This window comes from Molothrus aeneus, chromosome 1 (genome assembly GCF_037042795.1).
Source record: "Molothrus aeneus isolate 106 chromosome 1, BPBGC_Maene_1.0, whole genome shotgun sequence".
NCBI classification, from domain to species: domain Eukaryota; kingdom Metazoa; phylum Chordata; class Aves; order Passeriformes; family Icteridae; genus Molothrus; species Molothrus aeneus.
The window spans coordinates 49,012,905-49,039,981 of NC_089646.1; the positions used below are offsets into that span (position 1 = coordinate 49,012,905).

The window sequence follows — 27,077 nt, forward strand, 5'->3', positions numbered from 1 at the left end:
CCCCACCCTTTATGGATGAGAGAATGCTATATCAGCAGGATCCTCTATTGGATGAGTAGTTTTTAAAAAAATGCAGCTTCCCTTTACATACCTCTTCTTGGACAATGCTTCTCTGACTAACAGACAATTTTTTGCTAAAGACATACTTATATCTGTGCAGAAAATTCACCTTTCCACTAAAAAACCAAAACAAAACCCAAAACAATCAAACAAAAACCCCACAAAAACCAAGCAAACAAAAAATTGAGCCAAACACCAGGTTTTTCCTTAAGCAAAGTGGGGCGATGCCCCTAGCCCTGAACCATAGAACATCTGCTGTAGTGCAAGACAGCTTTCTAAAAAATACAGCCCCAGTCCAGGGGAGCACAGAAGCACATGAATAAATAATAGAACAACACTCAGATAGAATATTTTCCCGTGCTGTATGAATGCTTCATGTCCAGAGCTCATTCCACTGCTGTGTGACAGCTCTGATGTCTGCAACATCTTTATTCACACATCAGCAGTAACTCCTTCCACCACATGCCAACTACATATAGTCTTCAAGACCCAGTGGACTGGGAAGATATAATATGTTCAAGAAATACTTAAACCAATATTTTTTTATTCTCCTCTCTATCTCTATGACAGCACGAAAGATCCAGATTTATCCATGCATCCAGATTTACCCAAGTGTTATCCATATAATTTGGACCCCTTTGTAGTTTCAGAAACACACCCTGATGATTTCAGCTTCATGGAAGATGACAGCAAGCCCCATGCCATGTGGTTTTCTGATATCCATGCCAATAAAAGAAGCATCAAGCTGTGCCTAGCCCATAGTCATGGGCGCGTGTTGCCCAACAGGCTCAGGCACCCAGTAGGAAGCAGGAGTGTGGATGCCTGGAGCAGTTCTGAATTACAGCATGCTGTCTGTCTCAGTGTTTCATCTGCAGAGATGAAACAAAATGAAAGGGTGGCCATTAGCACACACATGAGCTCGGTTCAAGTGCCACATGTGAGCTTCATGCAAATGCAACTCTGCCTGCTCCCCGTGAAAGAAGCCTTGCCTTAAGCTTAAGTGTAGCCAAGACTTGACCCTCACTGAATATTTGGGCCAGGGAGATTCTGGATGCTTTCTGGCCTCCATTTGACTTACTGTTAATGAGATTAGCTGAGAATGTATGTGCAAATTGCTCTAAACCATTATTTATAGGAAACGTTAAAATATCCAGCACTTTGCTTAAGGTCTGACCTCCTGGTTTTTACAATAGGCATTGAGACGTTGAAAGCTTTTCTTTTTTTCCCCCTGTGGAGATATTCTCTAATGTATTTTAGAAGGTTTTATCTCAAAGGCAAAATTTGTCCAGATTTTCCAATTAAGGCTTGATCTCAGTGTCAATTTGTTTCCTCCTCGATTCCTAGATAAGATAATTTTTTCCTGCCAGCATCTGCACGAAATGTCACATATCAAAGGACTATACTGTAACCACTCACCTCCTGACATTGTCTCCCGTGTTTAATCATGTTCTCAAAGAATCAATAACATTTAGCTTGGAAAACAGGACCACAGTTATGAGAAATTTTTAAAAATCTTGTTTCAATTGAAAGGCTTTAGAAAAATCCAAACAATTCATTTTTCTTGATCACATTTTTACTCACATGCACATACATGCACAGAATCCCTTTTTCCCTACAGGCTCCACCAGACATAGGAACCTGGTGAGATCAAAGTTAATGGGAACTAAGTAGAAAATTTCCAGTCTTATCTACTATCAATTCACTTGTTCTTCCAATCATACTAAGAAGACACTGCCTAAGAAGGAAAAAAAAATACCAAAGGAGTTAAGGTACATCTGTTTTCCATGCATATAAAAGCAGTTTTTCCTGGTGGCAGAGATGATCTGGCACAAATTTGCATGCAAAGCCTAGCTATGGCAAGTGTTTTGATTCACACCCATATGATTTATCCTTAGGGTTAAAAAACCCATGTAGCCTTGGGATCTGTGAAACTTGCTTTTTATCTGAAGGTACATAGTACTATTTGAGGAGATCTTTTTCTAACATTTCTTTAGGGATATATTTAGTAGAGTTCAATGGGTATACTGTGCCATATATAGTTTTACATTTCCATTTCACAAATGCCTTTTGTAAAACTGTACCCATAGCATAAAAGGCAACTTTTTTTTGACCTATTTTCTAAAACTATTTCTTAACAACACAAGGATAAACTGGAACATAGTGCTTCATTAAGTGTAGTTTGCAGCTGATCTCTGCAAATAAAAACCAGGGAAGAATTTAATATCATTTTTCAACAAGATGTCCATAAGTCTACCCTGAACACCTGGTATTCTTCAGCTTGAAAGCTAATCACAGTTCCTCTCCTCCAGTTTTTTCCTGTAATTCCTACATCAATTAAGCCCCCTTAAGTAAATGAAAAAATACTGTCAAACCCATTCTTAGTAGCAATTACAACTGATGCTCAGGAAAGCCAAGACTTTTGACATGAAATAAGAGATTATATACCAAAAGCCACCTAAAAATAATTCAATTATTACCTAGTGAAGCAAATCACTCTTAGCACAAAAGCATTGCTTGTGAATAATTAACATTTACAACAATAATTAACAAGTATATGCTACAAAGAAGAAATGAAAGATGAGGAAAAAACCATGAGGTGCTTCCCCTGTAAGCTTTATTTCATTGTCAGTGTAGTAACATATCCTGCTCTGAATAGCAGAACAAACAACTGTCTAAGGCCAGTCAGGGCCTTAGACACTAAACAAACTGAAGAAAATTAACCCAAGAGGACCCTCACCCCCTCCTTCTGTTCCTTTGTTTTGTTACAGGATGGACTCTGATGGGGGATACCAACAATTATGATACTACTACTACTACTACTACTACTACTACTATTATTATTATTATTATTATTATTAATAATAATAATAATAATAATAATGATGATGATGATGATGAAACAAATACTGCTTTATGGATCTGCACATTCCACCAGGTCAAAGCTTCATTCCCAGTCCAATACTCATCTCTGACAGTGTCTGGAGAAAGGATTTATAGATGGGGCAATGATATGGTGACATTTCTCCAGGTTGTTTTCTGCCTCTGTGGACTAAACACTGGCTGGCTGTATTCAGCAGCTTTCATTCTGTACAAATTTCTTTTCTGACCGTGTCCACCCATCTCTGAAATGGCACCTAGCATCCTGCTGCAAGGAATGCCACAGGTTGCCTAAATACTCTGTGGGGAAAAAAAGAGCTCTTCTCATGTTTCCTTTGTTTGGAGAATGCTGGTTTAATAGGCAAAATTTCTCTTATGTCCCCTAGTCCTTTTATCAGGAGGGATAATGAGGAGCCATCCCCTTCCACAGATGGTGAGATATTGTAAAAAGAGCCAGAAGCCTGGGGGTTGATTCCCCCTTCTGATGTGCACTGGAATGGTGTATTTTCAGGAGTTTGTAAGCCAGGGTCTGCAGAACATACAGGAGTACATCAATAGTTCACATCCCTCTCTGAGTGCAGGGCCAACTGTCCTCAGGAACACTCCATGGCATTAAATAATTAACCATCAATCCACTGCCCCAAAGGGTCATTATAAGTACTTTTCTCAAGAGTGAAAAGAACCAGCAGGGAAGGCAGTATATTCCTAAAGCAAACGAGGGGCAGAAATCCAGCTGAAAATGGTCTTCTTTTGCCCTGATTTGGGAGCAGACACACACCAAACAGCTGCATCACCCATACTGTGTTAGGTGCAGGCAATGAGCATTAATTGAGGCTTTTTCTACTCCAAAACACTCAAGGCATTTCTATATTCTGCTACAGAGATATGAATCATAGGATCATCAAGGTTGGAAAGACCTTTAAGATCATTGAGTCCAACCATTAATCTAGCAGCAGCATATTCACCACTAAACCCTATTCCTAAGTGCCATGTCCATGTGCCTTTTGAATACTTTCAGGGATGATGTTTCCCCCAGTTCCATGGGCAGCCAATTTTAATGGCTGACCACCCTTTCAGTGAAGAAATTTTTCCTAATATCCACTCTAAACTTTGGTGCAATTTGAGGCCATTTCCTCTTGTCCTATAGATTGTTACCTTGGAAAAGAGATTGACCCCCACCTTGCTACAACCCCCTTGAAGCCTGTAGGATTGCATTTGAAGCACCAGTCTGAGCTTCCCTCATTGTTTTCCCAAAACTGGCCACTGCCCAAAAGGATGGTGATGCCCTACACCAGAAATGTGGTTTTAGGCAACCTGAGCTAAGCAGGTGTTGCAGCTGGGAGCATTTCTGAAGCACGGTCCCTGGGCTAAGCATGAGTGGGACACTTTTAAAGACTAAGGACTACTCTCCTGCTCCCTTACCAGTCAAGAGGAGCTCTGAGGGACAACATGCCAAAACCCCAATGGATTGGGCAAAAACCATACTGGATTGGGCAGCATCTTCCATCAGAGCCTCTCCACTGAGCATTAAGGGAGGAAACTGTTTTCTCTGCTATTGGCCCAAAGGTGAAACATGGACCACAACTCAACAGACTGCTGAACAGAGGGGCTGAAAGGACACTGACCTGTGCACATTTCAGGGACACCAAGTGAAAAAATTGTATTGAAGCATTAAGTGGCCATGTCAGGGCACATCCTCATGCTACAGAGCAGCTAAGAGGGCAGACAGAAAGATTCTTTGGCTACTCTACATCCCCCTGCACATTCCCATTCCTTGCTGCTGGGATAATTTGTGCAGCCTTCCTTCAGTACAGGAAGCTTTCCACCCAGAGTTAAACAGAAACATAAGGGAATACAGTTTTAGAAGGAAATCATTGACTTCTTGGGCAGCACAAAGGGCAAAACAATAGCAAATGGCATCTGGATTTTGTCAGGATGTACAGCCTCTGCAAATTACAGCCCAAATGAATAAGAGCCATCCAAAAGGCTAATCAGTGGCATCTAAGAGTCAGCTTAATTCAGGATATGCCTCTTTGGTTTCTCAGTGCAATACAAATTAGAAAAAAGGAGTGGCAAATTAAATATGTATGGGGCCTAGGCAGAACTTTCCATCAGCTATAGAATATAAAAAAGGAGGAGAAAGAAATATACAATTAACAAGGTGAGTATGCAGTAGGCAAAGGAAAAATGCAACAAACAGTCCCTAGCACAACAACAGGGCTGCCACAGAGCAGCTGCCTGAGTCTGCCAAATTCCAAGGAAGACTAGAGGAAAACAAACCCACAGAGACAGAGCATCCCCACAGGAGAGGCACATGTCCTGTAAACAATTTCACTACTGTAAGCTGGACTCTGAACTCATGGTGGCCAGTTCCTGAGTTGTTAAGTCTGGCCATGTGAATCCCACGACACTTGTTTTACAGAGATTACCTACAAATATTTCAAAGGACTGAAGAAAAAGCACTGACCTCCACCTATGCATTTTTGCTATATGTATTTACATCACTTCTTTTTTCCTCCTCATTCCCCTCCCCTTCTGATTATGCTGAAACATCTCTTTTTAATAGCGGAAAGGTGCTAAGCAATCCAGCTCAGAATATTTTTACTAATGAACAAAAAATAGGATAAAGACTTGAAAATATAGTATAATTAAAAATTAGAGAATATTTTTTTTTGTTTCAATTGATATAGAAAAAATACCTAATTGTTTTCAAATACAAACTCTTTCAGCATAAAGCGAATACCATGCACCACCACATGAGATGGCTCCCCATGTACATAATACTATAATAATTGGGGCATTCTCCATAGCTGAGGGAGAACAGATTCAGTTTCTTCATATGCCTGTCACAGTCATATTTTCTGGAAAAATCCCTTTGCCAGGATTTTGCTCCTGGGAAGCTGAGATGCCTCCGAGAAAAAGGAAAACAATAATTATCAGATTTGCTTCTCCTGTATTTTGCTGCTTTGGAATGTGTTTGGACATGGTTTACCAAGAGGTGGTTGTTTTTTAATTGGTTTCATGTGAATTGTTTTGACTTAATGACCAATCACAGTCAAGCTGTGTTGGGACTCTGCAAGGAGTCACAAGTTTTCATTATTATCTTTCTAACCTTCTGTAAGTATCCTTTCTGTATTCTTTAGTATAGTTTAGTATAGTATTCTTTAATATAATATAGTATCATAAAATAATAAATTAGCCTTCTAAGAACATGGAGTCAGATGCATCTTTCCTTCCTTTGTCTGGGAACTCTGCAAATACAAGATATACCTAAGGAAATTCAAACTTTTTGGAGAATGAGACAATCAGAGGATGTAGGCTATTTTGGGTGGGTGGCTGTGACTGTCTACCAAAACTGTAAATTAAATTTCACAGAAAAAGTTCAAGTCTCCTATCAGCAGGAAGGCACATTAACATGCAGGTAGCTGCTGCTGCCAGCAGGCTGAGAGAAATCAGTCAGTGGTATCCCTGCTCCCACAGCTCAGTAGGTGTTTTCTATCAGGTGGTCATTGGGCTAGCAGACAGGTAACATGGGAAAGCACGGCCATGGTTAGGCATGGGAAATGCTGTTTGCCAAGGGGACATGACCTAGAGCAGCCTAAGGACATGAGGAAATCCTGTCTACAGAAGCAAGATTCCCAGGCTTTCCTTTTTGAGTCCCTGCCCCATCTGAGAGCATCTACAGCCCAGCTTGCCATCGATCTGAGACACTGGGGGCAGATTTTTGTTTTACCAGGCAATTCATTCATTGTTCCTTGATAAGAAGGAAGATTTATAAGGTAAGTAGTGCTTCAGAGAAGAAACGGGATTTAAATATAGTGATGACCAAAGGGTCTCTTTATTTCAGACACTGGGTATATAGAGATTGCCTCCCTCCCCTCTCCTTCAGCCTGGGCACACACAACCTGTCCTGCACAAGACTTTTGACATGAAATAAGAGATTATATACCAAAAGCCACCTTAAAAAATTTCAATTATTACCAAGTGAAGCAAACCACTCTTAGCACAAAAACATTTCTTGTGTCACCTGCAGGACAAGGTCCTTCCTGCTGGAATGTGGAGCCTTGACAGAGGACACCCATTTGTTCAGCTGACAGTGATGCCACAGCAGCAAACACAGCATTAATTATGCCATTATATCCATGCTAGGACAGAAACCTCTGTTGTATATGAAACTCTAAAAGGAAATAAAGCATACAATGCAGGGAATCTGAAATGAGAGCTCAGGGTCACAGGCAAAATTCAAATGAAGTATCTTGATTTGAAAAAAAGAAGAAAATCAATCAGCAGTCTCTCCCAGGGCATTTCACCTCTAATTGAAGAGTGAATTGTGTTTACTTAACTGCTCATGCTCTTGACTGTCTCTCAGCAAATGAATCGTGCTTACACTACATAAAATTCAGTTTTTGGCTTCCTTATGATCCCACAGGACTGGATTCCACACTTTAAGACACATATGTAAAAAAAGAACTGAAATCTGAAAGATATCTTTTCATTGTATAGAAAAGAAAAATATTTCCTTCAAATACAGATTTGAAGCCCCTCCAGCTCCTGTTTCCACAGCTGAAGTGGAAACCATAGGAAAGGCCACATATGCTAAAGGTAAAATTAAAGCTGTTTCACATTCAGATTAACATTGGTCAAGGGCTATGTAGGCTGCTGTAATCCTGGATACCTAAAATCATATTATGTCAGAAACAGATTTTACACACAGAAGGATCTTTGTTTTTTTCGTTATGTGTATGCATAATTCTGGAGAGCTGAACTGAAACTATTGTAAAGGTGCTCAAAATTGATCAAAAATGAAGTTTAAGTGAAAAATTACTCAGACTTTTGTCTCAAATGTTGTCATCACTGAAGCAAAATGGGGAACTACATGCAGCATTTATGAATCAAAACCAATTTATCAGAACAAGCTGAGAATTTGAGTGAAGATGGACATAATAATAAAACACCACCACAGGAACTGAAAAAAGTTCTAAAACTTTCTGGCAAACGACTGTGTTTTAAAAGCCAACCTCCCATATATATTGTTCATCCTCACTTACTTGAAAATGACAGATCTGATTCTTGGGTCATCTTCTTTTCACAAAATGGCTTTACAGCTGCAGCACCAATAATTGGGTACGGCATCTCTATGTAGCAGGATTGCTGGGTACTGTGGCTGCTACATCAGTATTAACTGATCTTCCATCCACTGGATGGAATATCATGGGACAACTTCTCACGTACTTCCTGGGTGGCTATGCTACAATTCCAAAGTGGTCTTAACTGTTATGGTACCTCATGCTGAGACACAGCTGTGTTGCCTTCTCATCAAACTCCTCTAAGCCCATCATTAAACACCACTCCCCATTAGCTTCACCTGAAAAAAGACAATGCAGAAACTAAAGGAAATTCACTCAGAAACAGAGGAGACCAAGCAGGTGGTAGAAACATGACCTTCCTTCATGAGGTCAAATAGCTTTATTGTGATTAAGCACTACAATACAGTATATATCCATAAAAAAACTCTATAGTGTATATAAATTATTCCTTCCATTCAGTAATTCTCTTTTTGTTTTCAATTTTTTTTTTCATTTCCATTACAGCTTTGGTACAATGTGATTTTATTATATTTTTAAATACTTTTAGCTTCACAAACTCAACACAAAGTACAAAACTAATCCGAATCAGGGATATTACAATCTACACAGTGGTGTTCAGTGGTAGGAAAAAATCTTACCTCAATGAATTCATGTCACTAGCTAAGCTATAAAGGCATACCTAGCAGACATGACAAAAATATGCACCATTAACCAGCAAACATTTTTTTTTCAAAATTTATTTTACTTTTCTTTTTTTTTTTTTACAGGTTTTTCCAGCAGCAAATCACTTGAGCATTGTCAGTACTCGTGTCCTCAACTGATTTTTCTGTTGTGTTCCTCTTCATTTGAAGGCCATGATTTATTTGTCAAATAATGCACCTCTATCCTCATAAATCTAAGCCACAGTGTCAGTACTTGACCTGCCACCCTGCATTGTTGATGCTTGCACAGTTTGTCCTGCAGCTGGCAGAAATAACTGGAACGTTATTGGAGGGGCAGTGTGGGGCAATCAACCGGAGGTTGTTCTGTGGGGCAGGAGGTATGACATTACAGTAGACAGGCATTCCAGTGGCTGTAAGTGTTCCTTGACCTGATTGATTAGGTAGCATGATTGGTTGTTGATATGATTGTTGCGGCAATCCTTGAGAACCCTGGGTCATTGGCACCTAGGCAGGAATATGGAAAGACGTAGGGGAAAAAAAGATAGCAATTACTAAGCAAGTTAAAGTAGGCTTCCAGTATCCCTACATTCCTTCTAGCTGAATTTGAGTATACTGTATGTTCTGCCAAAATGTGCTATTTTCTGCTGCTCAGAACTCTTCTCATCTCTGAGGATTTTTTTGTTACAGAAGGTTTTAAAGAGAATTCCCTCTGCTTTTAGGCCTAGAAAGTGTCTCTGTCATGACCTAGTAGAATATGCATTACCATGATACTGGGGAACAGTGCAAACAGAAGACTCAACCCTAGTATATCTAGGCCATCTAAAAGGTCTAAACCTTTAACTTGATCATTAACCTTTAAAACACGTTTTCCATATTATAATTCTGAAGATATAAGGGGAAAATTTTACCCATAAGCAATTCCCTCATTTCCATCTGTGTTGCTCAAGTGTTTTCAAAGAAGCTGAGGGAAAAGGGGAATGGCTGCTCAATCAGTGCAATCTATAAAAATGAATTAGATGTCATTTAGTTTCTTAACTTTCCAGAGGGACCAGTAGGAAGAGTAAGCACAGGCCACCTCTCATATGCGCTTGGCATAACTCACGGAAACTAGGTACAAAGGTTGGGAAATAAGTCTGGGTAACTTACGGACTTGGTAAAAATCAAGCCACTGCCTTCCCTCTCCCCAGAACCCAATAAACAATAATCCATCTGGCTACAGCTTGTTATAGAAGACATGGTGAGATCCTTGGCAGGAGTCTCCACAGATGAGTAATTTTTAACTGGATCAGGCAAAGCCCTCAACTTCATTACAGGAAACAGTACTGCACTGGCAAAAAAGAGAAGAAATGAACAATGTTCTTATATTTTTTAAAATTAATTTTCTTCACAGGAAGAAGTCTAATTCCTTCATTCTTTGTGACATTACCCTCACTGCAGGCTGTAATAAATAGTTCATTTGAAGCATTCCGAAATCAGAACGAAAGTCAGGAGTACTAAAACATATAAATAGGAAGTAAAGAAACTGACTTAGAAGCGTATTCATCAGAAGGCTTCCTGCCACACACTACCCAAATGAAGATATAAGGGCACTGTGTGATGCAAAAACTTAATTAAATTAAGCATTCTCCAAGAAAAAACATCTTTCCTTACAGCTCCTAAGTACCTGATAAGACGACATGGCTGGATACTGCACCATCATGCCTTGCACCTGATTCCCCTGTTGATTATTCATCAGGTTCTGGCTTTGGGGCGGCTGCTGCATTCCCATGAGACCCTGGAACCCCTGCTGCTGGCTCGGCAGGACAGGCTGGTAACCTGGAAGAGGAAAGACATCTTCAAATACCCTGTTGCTTGTAGGGGCAAAATTGTAACAGTTCTAAGGTACAGCAAATGATCCCATCATTTATACCCACATTAGTTAAAAAGTTACTTGTTCCTGTAGAAATGTTACTGGAAATGAAAACTGAAGTGCAATAAACAAGTGCCATGAGCTGGCAGCCCGAGCAAGCTGACCTGAGTGGGCACCACATTTTCCTTTATGCTTTTTGACACTGTGGCAGAGACCACCTGGATGACTGTCTGACTGCAGCACAGGGCTGTAAGGCCCTCAAGAGACACAGGATGCTACTGTCTTTTGGCTACTTCCTCAGAGGCAAAACTCCCAACAACTTCAAGGACACCAGCATTTGGCCTTCTTGGTCTAACCTGACAATTTCTTTCAGGTCACATTTCTTACCTTACCCTCTTACCTTCCTTGTAATGCAGCTCCCTAGCTCAATATAGACAGAGAAGCCTTTATTTAATCAAGAAGAACACCTCTACACACACACTTGCCCTCACTTGCAAGGTTTTTATGCAATTAGAGCATATTAAGAGTGATAATCCACTGTACTATTTTCATGTGTGTCAAAGTAAGGAAAATAATAAATTAGGAAGTATCGTCTCCATTGCTTGTTAGGAACACTGCACTGCTGATGCTTCTGTTTTAACCTGTGACTAATTCTGTACTCAAAGTCACCACAAATTGCAGATTTTCTGCTGGGATGACTCCTCTAGGACTAACAGAGAAATGGGCAAAGATGGGATGATCTAGAGAGCCAAGCCGCTGATGAGGCAGCAGTGCGGATGGGAAGGCAAGCACAAATAAAAAATTGCTCAGCAGCAATGCAAATTTGCCTGGGAATGAGCCTAGACAGATGGAACTGGGCTGGTTGGGTGATGGTGATATTTAGCAATTAAGAACTTCAAGTAAAAGCAGGAAAGGAAAGGAATATGCAGAAAGATACTGCCCTTGAAAAATGTGGCCAGACATAGGTATGATAAATCTATGAATAATTTCTCCTTAACACATTCTGTGTTCTTTAGCACTCATATTTTTAGCATGCAGTTATGCAGTGCAGTATTAACTTTGTAGTGATGTTTTTACCATAAGCATATTTCAGACAAAGAACTACCAGAAGGAACAACTCTGTGTCATCTTTCTATGAAAAAATTGTGTCTCGTCTACTCAATTTATATTCATGAATACAGTACCTAGTTCAATATACTTCACAAGTGAAAACCATCATCTGGATATTTCTTCATTATGTAAGAGAAATAAAGTAACAAATGTCTGTTTCTGCTGGTCTATTGTCAGTTGATAGCCTTCCTTCTAAATCTGTTTTTATGCCAGGGAAATGTTGAGATTTCTGGTCAAGTATTTGGCATTAAAGATGCTATTCCAGAGATTAATGTCTCCAGTCAACTGAGCAAAATTTAAAAAAAATATTCCATGAGTGATTAACTTGGCTAGGATGTAGCATTAAACATCTCCCAAACTCACCAGATTATTATGCATTCAGATTTGCTCTTTTCCTATGCCCAAACACTGTGTCAGCATATTTTTAGTCATAAAAATTACCAACATCAGAACTGCTGTAACTGAGTCTACAGAAGGCTTATACAGCAATAATAAAATTGCAAGTTCTCTTCTGCTCCAGTACACCAATTATGGGGGGGGACGGGATAGAGGATAGAAATAAAAAATTTAGCATTACTCTTCTGGTATTTGCAGGACTAGAAGTTAAGTAGAGGGGTGTCAACTGACAGCAGAAACAGTAACACAAAATTCATCTCCTCTCACCTCCAGTTGTTAAAGTTAAATCCCAGAAGTGTAAAGAACCATAGATGGATAGTGAGCCAGGGATCAAGTGACACTTCTGTGGAATGTAATCCAACACTGGATTTGGGCTCAGAGAACTGGATTGTAATGCACCAGCACAGGGTGGCAAACTGGTGCTCTGCAGAGACAGACAGACACCACTGGGGCCAAGTAGAAAGCAGCCCTTCTGTTATCTCTAGTAAATATGATGGCATTAACATTACTTTTGTGAGACTACTGCAAATGCCCTGCTGTGTGTTTAAATACACAGCTCTCTCTTCACTTCACCTTTGTGTTCCATATTCTCCAAATATGACAGATTTGTGACCCAGTGCAGACATGACTATCAAACTGAAACAAAAAAATCATGGAAGAGCTGAAGTAGCTACCTGTACGATGAATGTATTGGCATGATCTCCTCGGGATATTACAAAAACAGAGTCATAGAATGGGTTTGGTTGGAAGGGAACTTAAAGACCATCTAGTTCAAATGACACAGACACACACACACACACACACACACACAAATACCTAGCCCTGAAAAATCTCTGTACTGGGAAGCAATGCTTAGTACATGGCATAACCACTCCAGGTTTAAGGTACAGAAATATGAAAAGGAGACAGGCTGAAGAGCTGAGGTCCACTGGGCTATGCATTAATATTTCAACAATCTTATTCCAACACTCTTCAAAGACTTTAGTGATTTCTCCTGACCACAGGACATGTGCCTCCTCACCCCTGGCCCAACCTGCAGAGTACATCCCTGAAAGCGAGAATAAGACCTTTTTCCTACTCCTTGTCTAAGCCTTTTGCAATGCTCTGACCACACAGAAAAGCCCCAATACAAATACTTTACATGCACTCTAACATACTTCCATTTTGATTAGATGGGAACAAATAGGTTGTATCCTGAATCAACTTAGAATTTACGAGAATGTAAGTCCCTTCTTTGTCCAGAAGGAGGTACTCTTGAATATTTAATGCCCTGACTTGTGAGTAGAAATGGGGATGTTTAAGAAGTTTACTGGCCTGTGTGTATCTTTGCAAAGACGCTGGTTGTCATCTCTTCTTTACTTAATATTCATGGACTTTTTTTTTTTTTATGATCAGTACCGTTTAGAATTAAATTAAGCAATGGAAGTCAGACTGTGCTGTAGAACCCAGTTTAGCATTTAGTCAAAACCCAGCATCTTCTTCAAGGTTCTGCACCTAAATAAAGCCACTTTATTTTACCTGAAAGCCCTTTATTATGCTAAATACATGAGGCAGGATGCAGGTTTGTCCATTCTTTTGAACCTAAAAACATGACAAGGTACAAAATTATATTCCAACATTAGAGAGGAGGTAGCAAATATTAAAAAGTGGATCAATTTTTTTATCTACAACAAGCTTTATAAGCAAGAAAAAAATGCTGTGACAAAACAAAAAAGCCAATATCCGTTCTGCTACATGGCTTCTGTTTCAGCACAAATGAAAGTAGAACAATTGGCAAAGTGGCAATCCATTAGGAGAAGAAATTGTTAATTTCAGAAACCAGCTGTACTGAATTTCCTATCACTGCAGCCCAAATTCTCCATGTAATATTTGAAACAGGTCCTCCAGTGTTTACTGGATGTAGACATCTTTGTAAATTTCTGCACTCTGGCCAGGAAAAATAATGGAGGTGGGAGAATTGAGACTAACATCAACCTTTTAGCACTGTTTGTGAAACTACATACTTGCTTTTTTTTTTTCCTCAGGGACAGACTACCAGAGAATGCCATTCCAACAAAATTACTTATTTTGTACACACACAGCACAGTCTTAAACTACGTCATGCTTTTCATGTGCTATTTTTCATTGACATGGAAATAATACTGTATTCTCAAAAGTCTTGAAAACTGACTGCAGTGCATGAGAAACCAGGCATTTCTGGGCAGAGGTGGATATTTTGGAGCTACACAGGCGTAAGAAAAGTGAGAACAGGAAGTGGCAACATGCTTATGCAGCAATAGTTTTCTTTGCACTTGCTATTTTGCCCATTAGCTTTCATACTCCATGAAGAGTAATCCTTAAAAGCCTCTTTACAGTCCCCTGAGAACATACATACGTGGGTTATTTTCTAATGGCAGTACACATCAGATGAACCATCCTATTACTGCAAGCTCCAGGGCCTCTTTACTGCAATTATATCATCCTGCTCTATGTTATCTCTGCTACAAAGGAGGATTTTTTTAAATCAGGGCAAACATGAGAGACATTGTTAAACAATCAGGGGAACAAATCGTGCACAGAATTTCAACGAATGCCTCAGAGGAAAGATGAGCCTTGGATTCCAGCTGAAATGGAAGAGGCTGTCATATTATCAAGGTAATTCTCTGAACCTTTACAGCCTGCCTCACCATGCTAAAAGTCATCTAACTTAAACATCCCAGGGGAGAAAGACTGAATGAAAGACCCACAAATGTTTCAATTGCCAAATGAGGCTATGCAGCTCAAAAGACAAAATGCAGCAGTTTTACACCTTTTCTGGTAGTGACACCCAGAGCTGCAATTAAAGCATGTTTGGTGCTCTCCTGGCCTCAGCATACATCCTTCATGAATGGCACATTCATGTTGGGAGGGACCGTTTCATTGCTCATTTCAGGTTTGAAGCACGTGCTACCAATGTTGGCAACATGTGTATCAGCACTGTGGGTGGAGTGTGAGTCCCTGAACTGCAAATCTTTTGGTACTCTTTCCATTTGAACAGACTCCTTGCATCCATGCCCATCCAATGCAAACACATACACTTATAGTGCTTTTCATGTAGCATGATTTGAGAGCTTACCTGCTCCCTTTCTGCTTTACTCAGTGTAACACCACCTGAAATTCAGGTACCTCAGCAATATACTGCAATGGCTTAGGCAAGCTAAGTCCAAAAGGAAGTTAAAAGAGAAACCTCAAGCAGAGGTAACTGGGTTGGGTGGAATGCTGCACAGAATCTGGGTGTGCTCCTGCCTGCTCTGTGCAGTGCCTTTCTGATGCCCTATGCCATCCTCCCTTTCCTTTCTCCTCAATCCCCCTGTATAGACCAGTTCAGCCCCTGCAACAACTGCCAGGAGTACTGGGAAGAGACTGAATTTGAGCTCACATGAAAAAGCCAAGGAGAACAAGCACCAACTCTTGGTGTGGACCCTGTGAAGCATTTGAAAATATTTTAACAGCAAATTTGGCACACAGAAGGTGCTTACATTGTCAGAAGGCTCCTCAAAACTGATAAGAGCTGAGAACCAAGGTGAAAACATGATCCTTCTGGTCAGGAAGCACATCTCTTTCTGAAAGGCTTAATGAGCTCACTCTGCTCAACTTATTCAAAAGAAAAATAAGTACCTGCAAATAGACAGTTGTGCTGGTTTTGGCCAGGGTAGAATTAATTTCCTTTCTAGTAGCTAGTACGGGATGAAGTTTTGGCTTTGTGCTGCAAAGTGTGTTGATAATTCAGGGATGTTTTAGTTACTGCTGAGTGGTGCTTACTCAGACTCTCTGCTTCTCACACCATCCCATCAGCAAGGAGGCTGGGAGTGAACAAAGAATTTGGGAGGAGACACAGGTGAACAAAGCAATATCCCATGCCATATGACAACATGCTCAGCATATAAAGCTGAGGCAAGGAGAGAGTGGCGAATGCTCAGAGTGGGCATTTTCTTCCTGAATAACTCTTAGGTGTGAAGGAGCCCTGTTTTCCTGGGGGTGGCTGAACACCTCTCTGCCCATGGGAAGTGGTGAATGTTTCTTTGTTTTGCTTTGCTTGCACACACAGCTTTTGGTTTCCCTATTAAACTGTCTTTATCTCAAGCCATGAGTTTGCTCATTTTTAATTTTCTGATTCTCTTCTCTGTGCAGCTGGGGAGAGCAATAAGCAGCTGCATGGAGCTGAGTTGCTGCTGAGGTTAAACCGTAACAATAGTTCTTGAACAGACCAGAAAAATGGTCTAATAAAATGACATGTCTGGAAGATAAACCTAGAACTTTATGGATTAGAAAAAAAATTCAATGTTTCATCAGACTCTATAATTAACAAGGAGGCAACTTGCTGAGACTGGAAGAACTTTTGTATCACTTAAAACCTCTAAAATGAGGATGGACATTTTGCTAGAAGATATTAATCTGTTTAATAAGTAGTTCTGGTAATAAAAATGATCAGAATGTGCTCATTGTCCAGAATTAGTCAGACCATTAAATTACACATTCCATATTTGAAATACTTAGGAAAAGGTTAGCCAGTTAACTCTTAACATTTTTCCCGCCTCCCAAGCAAAAGGACTGATCTTTTGCATATGAGACAGGATCCTGTTCCCTCTCCTCCCTTTTATCATAGGCTGGCAATGCCACACAGTTCATTCCACAGGCAGAGTTCACCTGTGGATATTCTAAGGGATATTTCTGGCCTATTTTAGTTTACTTTGCACGGGCTGGAGTAGTGCTCAGCAGACTTTGTAGACTGAAGAATATGGTTGGTATCTATTCCCACAATTTTACTAGGCTACATTCTCCTTTGCTTTTTGAAATAAGCTATGGGCAAAGTATTAGAGTAGATGGATGAAGCTTTTACTTTCTAATAATACAAATTCAAAATGCCCATGATTAAGTTATAATCACAGAAGAAAAATTGTTATTGTAGAACTACAACTCACTCACAGATACATTGGTATATTTGGTAAAGTTTTTGACAACTTTCTTTTTTACCAAAAGCTCTGAGCTGGTCCATCCCCAAGTATTTGCAAAATTGGAAGGAGGAAAAAACTGAAGCCAGCTGTTCAGCAAGACTGAACACTGTCTTAGAACCACAAAATGGAATCACAGAATTGAATCACAAAATTGCTTAGGGTGGAAAAGACCTCTAAAATCACCAAGTCCACCCATTGCTCTAACACTGCCACATCGACCACTAAACCACGCCCCTAAGCATCCCAAAGAATCTTTGGATTCTCAAATAGACCCTAAAGGTTATCTGTAAAACAGGAGGAAAGCCAGCCTAATTGGGGACTCTTGCATAGGACAATTGGCCAAGTTGAGGGAGCCACATAATGAGCACAAGTGAGAGCAGGAATTCCAGGCAAGTGTTTTTGGCGGCCAGAACAAAGCCCTTCTTGTTTCAGAGGTCCATCAGTCCCTCCTGACTTTGTGTGAGATATTAAAGTACTGGACTGCATCCAGGTGTTTTCACCTCCTAGGTGGACATTGTAACACCATCTCTATGCACTGCTTCCTCTAGAGCAGTGCTGCTCCAAGGCAGTGTCTTCTTGTTGGCTTCTCATGTCCAGGTGTGATGTGTTAGAATTGGGTGCCCAATCACCTGAGGAAAGGGTTTGGGGTTTTTTTCCATTAGGCAGTTGACCATTATCTGTTAAGTTTCACTGCAAATGATGGACTAAACTGCCATGGAATGTAAAATTAATCTTTAAATTTAAGTTAATTTTTATTTTAATCTCACTCCAAAGTGTCTGCAGTTTGGAAGACTCACACAGAAGACACATTAATTAAGGTCTACTCCTGGTGTTATTTTCTGTGTGAGTCTGAAGATTTAAACTGCATCTTGTGCAGCTGAAATTCAAACCACTTTGTAAACAATTTTGTAGTTGAAGCCGGGATCTAAAATCCAAAGCACACTGCAAAGCAAATTGGCTGCAGTTGGTCTATCCATTCCTACTGTGCTTTCTCTCTGGAATACACAAAAAAATGTCTTGACCTAGTAAGATATTTCAGCTTTATATTCTACTTGAAAACATCACAGATAATTTCTGGGTGTGAACTGGACACCATGTGAGCTAGAAGGACAAGTACCTAATAGCTGAATGCTAAAATTCCATCCCTTTCCCCTCAAAACACAAGACCATGCAATTATTTTACTTAGTTTTCACACACTTTCAAAGGGGGAAAAAAACAAACAAGAATACCTATGCCTGAAGTAAGGAAGTCTTAAGAAGCAACAGAAAAGGTATTGAGGTATGAGGTAGCACATAAAATAGCACATGTCAAAAACCACAGCAGTGCCCAGACTCATTTTGCCCATGGCACTTGGCAAGTTCAGATCCTCCAAAAACAAGAGAAGCCTTTTAACACAAGTTTGGCTTCTTTTGTTTCAGGTAAAAGCACATCCCACTCCAACAGTACAGCTTGAAGGGGAAACTATGGGTTATTATGTTAGATTTGTTTTCAAAATTTTAAACTAATGGCATTGATTCTTTCAAGTTTGTGAGATCAAAACAATTTTTAGCTAATGGCACTCCAGCTACACTCACTGGAAACACATAACGCAGCAAATGTATTTCTAAAGTGATTACAATGACAGTGACTCGAATAATTCTCTGCAGAGCTGAGTTTATAAAACTGCAGGATGTTGAACTTTGAGTCTTGAAACATAATTGCTGCCAGAACAGCAGCTCTGAGTCCCTAAATTGGCCATAGCTTTGCAAAAAACACATTCATGCTTCCCAAACCTGGTAACAGACCAAGAGTCACATTTGTTGTCAGACTCACACACAAAGAGCCATATTCAGCTGCATTAAGAAACTCAACAAGATGTATATGCATCACAGATATGAGCCAGTAAGAGTTATTATCACAAGAAAAAAAATCCTGGATAAAAGAAGCTGGACTGTCTTCCCCCCACTTCTTTCTCTCTCTAGTTTACAAAGCTAAAAATCCCATGAAGGTAATAGGGCAAGAATGTCTTCATCCAGCTTCAGAAGAAGAAATAAAACTGCAGAAATAAATTTCCTGCAATTTTGCAATTTTGAATTATTCCAGAGCAACCTATTTGCTGGATTTAGTAAAAACTGCTGATGAAAATAGTGTGCTACACTAGGTTGTTGGTTTGTTTTTTTTTTTTTTTTGGGTTTTTTTCCTGTTTTTTTGTGGATAACGATTCTGAAGTCGCCCACGTAGCAAGTTCCTCTAGGATCTACCCAGGGGAATTACCCCTCCTTGTCCTCTTGCTTTATTCTTCCTCAAAAAGCTCTATGAAATCTTGGTTTTAGTTGTTTTGCAACTCCCGGGGCTGGAAGAAGCCCTAAGCACAGAGCATCTGAAGCATTGATAGTTTCATGTGCTACTCAAGACAATGCTGCCAACTGGGGGCATTTCTCCACTGCTAACAAAATGGAAAAGAAAATGTTAGGGAAATAACACAACTTCCCTGGAAAACCAAACCCTCCTGGTCCAAAAGATGTGCAGGTTCAGAGCCTCAAAAACATACTTTTTAACTCTGCTTTTCCTATATAAACTAAAAAAAGGTACATTTTTACAAAAGCCAAGATAGAATGCTTTTTGCATAGACTTTTTCTGGAGAATAGTCACTGCATAAAACAAATGAGTTCACCTGGGAGGTAGAAAGCCTCCTGTTGGGGTGATTTAGACTATGGCAATGAGAAATGATGGAAATAACACCACATATCACACTGTGAGATTTGGCACTTCTTATATGTCAAAGAAATATCCATTACCTTTTACCCATTCTTTTACCTTTTTTCTATGATGCTAAGTTCCAACCTCAAAATGGGGAATAGCATTCTCTTTTAAAAAACATTAATATGCATGCTTGCTGTCCCATGGGTGAAAAAATTGGTTGCAAAGAGTGCTGAACTTTTATTTAGTGCCTTCTACTCCATAATCCAAGCAACTACCTTTAGGGCAAACATGCAAAATCATGTGTAAATTGAATTTATGAATTACCTAAAGATGCATGTCCACCCCTCAGTTACCTTTCCACACCTGAACAGAGTTGGTTTAAAACTCTGTGACTTCACTACTGAGTAAAAAGGCCCAGACAAGTAAGAGGTATGATTAAATACTTTCATTATATACCTAATGAAATCACATACTGTAACATCTTTTGAGACTAAAATTTTAATTAAGGCAGGCTGGCATTTTGGGTTTTTTTGTCCCCCTCATATTCCAGGGGAACAGCAGGTAAGGTCAAAGAAAAAGCTTATGTGATAAAATTGTGGGAGAGTGCTCCTGGGAGACCTGGCATTATTAACGAGAACATGAAGAAGGGCACAGCTGAACAGTTCAAAGATAAATTACTGCATTCAGTTTACTTTTTGCTATTAATTGGAGAACCTGAGAGAGCTGTTATTTGACAAGAATGGTATATAAACAGGCATCAAAAAGAGCTTGAATGGATACAAATACAGGAGACTCGAGGCTTGAGAAATGTTTTTTGTCAGTTTAAAATCTGTATCCATTCCTTTGCTTCTCTATACAAAGGATTTTCAAATTATAGGGACAACTTTAGGAAGAACTTGTTACTAGTAAGTGGCTTGATGCTGAAAATAAACCTGTTCTTTCTAAAAACTAAACCCATGTATTTATATGACACTTTAATCACTTATTTTATTTCCTTTCCAATACCCATTTATTTTATGTTTTGAGACCTTTTAGTACTCTTCCTGCTCTTCAAAAACTATGATAAATATTTCTTGCTCTTCTCCTTCAAGATAAATCTAAAGATAAAGAGAGGGGCACGTCTTACAGACATGGCATATTACTCAAAGCTTCTGAAAGATTCTGAAAATTCTATTTTTAAGACAAATCCTTTTATCTCACTTCAGTGAAAAAAATACAGGGAACAGCCAGCTGCAATCCAAAATAATTGCAACACAATAATGCAGGGCTCCATTACAGCAGCCTAATTCCGGTAAAGCAGCTGATCCAGGATCTTGGCACTTACCCAGGCCCTGGAGCCTGACTTAAATGCATTAACCCAAAGCATGTGCAGCTGTTTTTGTAATCTGAGCCTTCTGCATTTTACTGGAGACCAAGAAAGAACAAAAAAGAAAAAGAAAAAAAAGAAGTCACCCAGCTAGCAAATGACAGGCTCAACAGCTCTGGAGAAACAAGCTGTGGGCAGCATTTCCCCTTGGCCAGTACCATGAGTAAGGGTTTACACTGGAGTGTTGCAGATGCCCAAAGCCAGCTGAGGTTCCTGCAGGGAGGGTACTACAGGACCTGGGAGGACACTACATTATTCTGAGAAGGGTGAAGCCTTCTCATCCCAAGAGGGCTAAGCCACTGCAGGCATGTATAGCAAGCTGGTGCACAGTGCTCACAACAAGGGGGTCCAAAATAGTGCTTAAGGATAATCCAGGAATAATCCTGCTCTCAGCCCCTGCCCACCAAGCCCGACAACCTTAAGGAAAGTGAACTGAGATCCATGGGCAGGGAAAAGATAATTTTGGAGAAAATACAGGATGCTCTTAAGGGAGATTTATGGCTTAAGGATGCAAATCTGGTAGTAGCCCTTACTATAGACACAGACAGTTACATTGATGACGTCTGCTGCAATTCCTCTTTAGGAGGTTTCTGAATAGCTATTGCACAACTAAAACACCAATGTAAGAACCCATTACAATGTTTACAGAATCCTTTGGCATATGACATGCTCATTAGATGAAGAGCAGCTGCAATACTGCCCATATGTACCTGTGTCTATGTCTGCATTGTGCTACATAAAACAGTTCATGGCCATAGAGTAACTGTTTTATGAAATATCTATTGATTTTGTTAGTAAATCCCTAAGGAACTGTGTGGGGACAGCTAATCACCAAAACAAAATTCAGTATGACTCAAAAAAAACCACAAATACAAGACTACCAGGATCAGATTTTCCATGCCAGCTGCAAACCACAGATTCAGATTCACTGAATTTCAGCAGATTCATTTCTTCTGGTTTGATTTTCTGGATTGACCCCTAGGAAATAATGGCAGGTCAGAGTAAAAAAATTGGTAAACCCTGTGTATTGATCTATCTATAACTTTTCTCTTAATATCAGCTTGTTATCTTGGCATTAGCTCTTGATACTGATGAAATATCTACAAGCACAAGCTCAGAGTGAACCTCCATGCCAGATACTGTGCGAACTTCAAGGAATAGCTGCAGTCACTACAGCAAAGATGATGGATTCCTGAAGAGAAAAGACAACTGCAGGTAGAAAAATAAGCACCCAAGGGAAATAATTTGCCCAGAGAAAAGGAGAAGAACCACACAAATACTCTTCTGGCACTACACCAAAATATGTGTATAGTGCTTAGACCCCTATTCTGAGCAGGGACTGCTCGGGCAGGCTGCTGCTCACCAGCAGGGTTGTGGACATGGATAGTCCCTGGGCTCTGGCTGCCTCTGCCAGGCTGTTTTTTTCCACACAACTCCAGGTACAGGTTCCTGCCCTGCCCTCATCCTCTCTATTAAAGAAGACTCAAGTGTTCTGGTGATACCATTCACTGCACCATGTTCCATTTTACTGTGGGCAGAGTGGAGTAAACAACTGCTAGCACCATATCACTAACAAACCCTGCTTTTTCACCTTCACAGGGTTTTGTTTTGTGTCTCAGCCTCAGGAAGAGTTCTCATAAACACAACATCAAGTGTAAATACTGCCAGCAACAAAGACACAGCCACTGCCTGATGGCACTCTTCCTCCCCACGGCTTCTGCATGCACCAAGAGGTACCAAATACAGAAAGCTGTGAGTTTTGTTTGTTTACCTATAACATAAGGACACAGCAAGCTGCAGACTACAGCCCCCAGCTCGATGCAAACAGGCACAGGGACGTTACTGAAGCCAACAGGACTTTGATGGAGCATATGTCTGTCCATATGGGTCCAACTGCAAAAATCTCATCTTTTCCAAGTTCACCCATGCAGAATGCAATCCAAAGACTATTGGGGTTAGCAATCAACCTTAACCAGCTCTGTACCATATTAGAAGCACTTGCCTGCAACACAGTGATTATTCTGGCCCCTATGCAGCAGAGCCCTTGAGAATTTGCTTAACCTCTAAGCACATAAGGTAATTTCTTGATTTCAGAGCAATGATTTTCAGGCTTGAATACACTTCTGGACCAGGGAACTCAACCTTTTGAAGGAGAGGACCTCCAGTGGGAAAGATACGGGCACATTTATTCACACTATATCCTTATCATCGCTTTAAAAGGTTTCTGAGAAACTTGACCAGGCAGGTAGCAATCAAATTAAGGAAAGAGAGGTCCTGTTCCAATAAAACTCAGTTCTATATTATATTAAACAAATTAATTTCTCAAATTCTTCAGCACAACCACTGCTTAACCCACAAGAGAAAAAATGGGGCAAGGTGGGACTGAGTCTGCATTAATGCATGGCCCTTGCACCTGTATGAAAGAGCCATCAGACCAAGCAGTGGCTATGTACCAAGAGATACTGGCAAACAATAAACCAAATGGCAATCAGGGATGAGTCTACCTTACTTCACTTCTGTGGCACAGACATGAGGAGCTCCCACTCATGTTTGCTTGCAATTACCAACTCTTCTAGTTTACTGCAGACACTAGCTTAGATTTCCTGTTTTTCTTGATTAAACATGCCTTAATGAAACTGGGTTAAGCCTTTGCTAAAGCAATTGCTGTTATTGAGACCCTCCCTTCCCTTTAGCCCTTGAAGTATGAGGTAAAAGACCTGAAAAGTACCTGTAAGTACTTTGTATCAGTGTCTGCTCTGGGCATCCCCTCCATTCCATATAACTGCAGAAATATAAACACTCACTGCAATTCTGACATAGATACAAAAGCAATACATTCGATTACTGCCCTACAACTGGGCTGTATCTTCCAGATAAAGCTTTTCTCTGAAGGAGGGGAAGGGTAGAATCTATAGGTGTGGTCACCCCAGTGCCCAGTTAGCTTCCCCTGCAGCCAAACTGCGCATCTTAAAAAGAAGGGAATAAATTATTAAAAGAAAAAAATCTCTAGAAAAGTCATAAACATTCCCCTTTGACATCCCAAATAGAACACCACCAATTTCCAAAACTCTTTTTTTTCTGTTGTTTGATTTAGTATCTATAGGCAGTTTTGTTTTATTTTTAGTTTGCCTTGGGTGTAGAGGATGTGTGGGGTATGAGTCTCATTTCAGAGGAATTTGAGTTTTTGTTTCAATTGTCCAAGGAATGTACAAAATAACTTGTTCATACAGTTTTACAAACTCTTTTGATTAATTGGGCACCTACATTCACAAAGCCTGCCTATCCCCACATTACAGGCAAATGCATTCTCAACTCTTGCAGAATAATACAATCATAAAAAAAAAAAGAAAAGGAAAAAAGAAAACAGGGAATAAATTGTGGATGTAAACTTTCACCTTTGGCTTTTCTAACAAGGGTTTAGTGTCACTTTTGAAAACAAGAGCATTAACACCTGGAGTCACAAATTCCTTGCATAACTCACAAAAGAATTTAATAGAAATGACATTCAGCTTTTCTGTACAGCTGTGCCAAGAAATCTTGGCTCAAAGAGAGCTGAAGAAAGAGAAAAGGAGAGGGAGGATGAAGCTGACTTTAGAAGACATCACTTATTTTCTGCATTGATTCCCAAGTCTCTATCAGGTTGGACAACAGGCTGACAGCAGTGCCTGGGCAAGGGGCAGGCATTACTCCCCCAGTCCCTGCCTCACTCATGCTAGGGGCAGTCTTTCTGCAGGCTTGAGAAAGCTTGGAATCAGGCCCCTGGGCAACAGATGTCATAATGGCCAGCCAGAACATGGTTCAATTCAGCTCCATGAACCAAAACCTCCCCTCTATCCCCAGCTTCCACTGCAGAGCATATTAGCTGGAAAACTCTCACCATAGCTGGTCCAGTGTTATTGCTGCAGAAGAGGATGTTGGTTAACTCCACCAGTGCAACAGCCTAAGAAGGCTCATCTGCCAAGCAAGAGCATTTTATGCAGACTTCTTCTGCAAAACCCACAGGATCAGTCCTGATCCCCTTATCTCCTCTCAAGGTATCTGCAACTGTGCAACTGTAAATAATGCGAAATATACTTTCATTAGCAAAAACCCCCCAAAGCATAGCACAAATTTAAATGCAGGAAAGTCTTCTGAATATTTGTCCTTTGTCTGCTGTGGGTCTCTCCAGGGTGAAGTCTGCCCTCAGAAATCACTGGGGCAGACCTGCCATGGCGCATTTGCTGCCACACAGCACACTTAATATTTTGCAACCCCAGCAAGGCTGTGTTTACAATCTTCATGGCCAAAAGTATTTGCAAAGTCTGAATTCCTGATGGATGCCAGCTAAGCAATCAGAGTGATGGAAAATGCACAATAAAGACCATAAACATATGGAGTCCTCAACTCAGCATAAATACTGAAGATCAGCCTGGGTGTGTTGTCAAGGTAGATTTGAGAGCCAGCAGCAGCAGAACTTTTTTTCTTTGCATACATCATAAATTTTGATAGCTTTTCTCTTGCCTGGGACCTAGTACACTCTGAGTGCATTACTTCTTCTTTCTGCTTATTAGTTTTCTCATCTGTAAAATAAGGTTTTGAGGGGTGGCATCTTCATAAAACATTTTGAAATCCAGCAGTGCTGAAAAGTGCTATATGTTAAATTTATAAAGTCAATGGAAAAACATCTGATATTCAATATAATCTATAATAAGGAGAGATCTTTAAGTGCTGAATTAACTAAGAGTTACACAGAGAGCTTTTCAGTTAGATGAAGAATGCTAATTTTCAGTGAGATGAAGAATGCTTCTTTGACCCAAAAAAAGTCTGGTGGTTATTTTTTTGTTTGTTTGTTTGTTTTTTGGGGTTTTTTGTTTGTTTTGTTTAGTTGTTTGGTTTTTTTGTTTTGTTTTGTTTTTGTTTTTTGTTTGGTTTTTTTCCTGGCAGTGCCTGCAAGGGGTAGGGCCACATTCCCAGAGCTCAAAGTCTGTCAATACTGGCAGGAAGGTGAGGAAGAGGGCATAGTAAGTGTCAGCTGCCAAAGCAAAATCTTAACTACAGGTCTCTGTGAATCAGAAATTTGTCAGCAAAGCAATACAAATGGATGTCTTCAAATTAAACTGGAAGAGTTTACAGAAGCTTTACAATGCTTGCTAAAGGCACCTGCCAGCTCCCCAGGCTCAGCTGAGGTGGGAGAGATGTTTTCTGTGGGAAAAACAGGTTTCTTAGTGCTTTTTGTTTTTCACATAAATTGGGACTATCCTCCACCCTTAGTTCCTCTCATCTTACGAAACAATCTATGTACATGGGCAGAAGAATATATTCATTATATATGAATTCCTCCATGTGCAATCATTGAATTTAATACAATTCCATCCTCCAAATCATCCTGAGGCTAAAATACTTTTTTCTTGCTTACGTGGTCTGGATGGGGTAAATGATTTCACATACCCTTTCTGGGGTTGCTCAAAGTCAAACCACAAAGCAGCTGCCAAAAATGTCTCTTCATGTAAAATTTACAACATGCATTTCTGAAGTGGTAGCTGATGTGCCTAGCCAATCTGCTGAAAATGTTTGTGTAGCTAAAATTTTTGAAAAGAGAAAATCACAGGATCTGCAAATACATCTGCAGAACATTCTTTAGCAAATACTGTTCATTTTGAGTGCAAACCTTGAGAATAAACAGTAACTTCTGTAAAAGGACAAACCTAAGTCATACCTTTAGACTACTGCTCATGACAAAGAACTTGATCTACAGCTAAAAAAATTCCATCAGAGACACCGCTCAATTTAAACAATTAGCATATCTTTTTCACATTAAAAAACAGAGGACTGCAATCTTCACATTTTAGCAAATATATCTGCTGCAAATAAATAATTTTCTAATTATAAAACTGACTTCTTTATGGACTTTGTTCTCATATTCTGGAATGAGCTATTGCATCAATTAAAAGAAAAAAAAACAAACTTTTTTTTTCCCCATCGCAGGAGAAGCCATGGCAAATTGGTTCATAAATATTCACTGGTATTTTAAGCAT

General features: G+C 39.9%; 1 protein-coding gene across 17 annotated transcripts in view; it reads right to left on the reverse strand.

The window, feature by feature from the left end:
• Positions 1 to 8,367: 8,367 nt before the first annotated feature.
• The window catches only part of ARPP21 (cAMP regulated phosphoprotein 21), a 142,460-nt gene continuing 123,750 nt past the window's right edge, over positions 8,368 to 27,077 (reverse strand). For all 17 annotated transcript variants that reach the window (XM_066556767.1, XM_066556784.1, XM_066556721.1 and 14 more), the window contains 2 exons: positions 10,350 to 10,501; positions 8,368 to 9,190 (listed from right to left, as the gene is read on the reverse strand). In XM_066556767.1, coding sequence (XP_066412864.1) covers positions 8,933 to 9,190; positions 10,350 to 10,501 — 410 coding nt within the window. In that variant the 3' untranslated portion in view covers positions 8,368 to 8,932. The remainder of the gene's footprint in view (positions 9,191 to 10,349; positions 10,502 to 27,077) is intronic.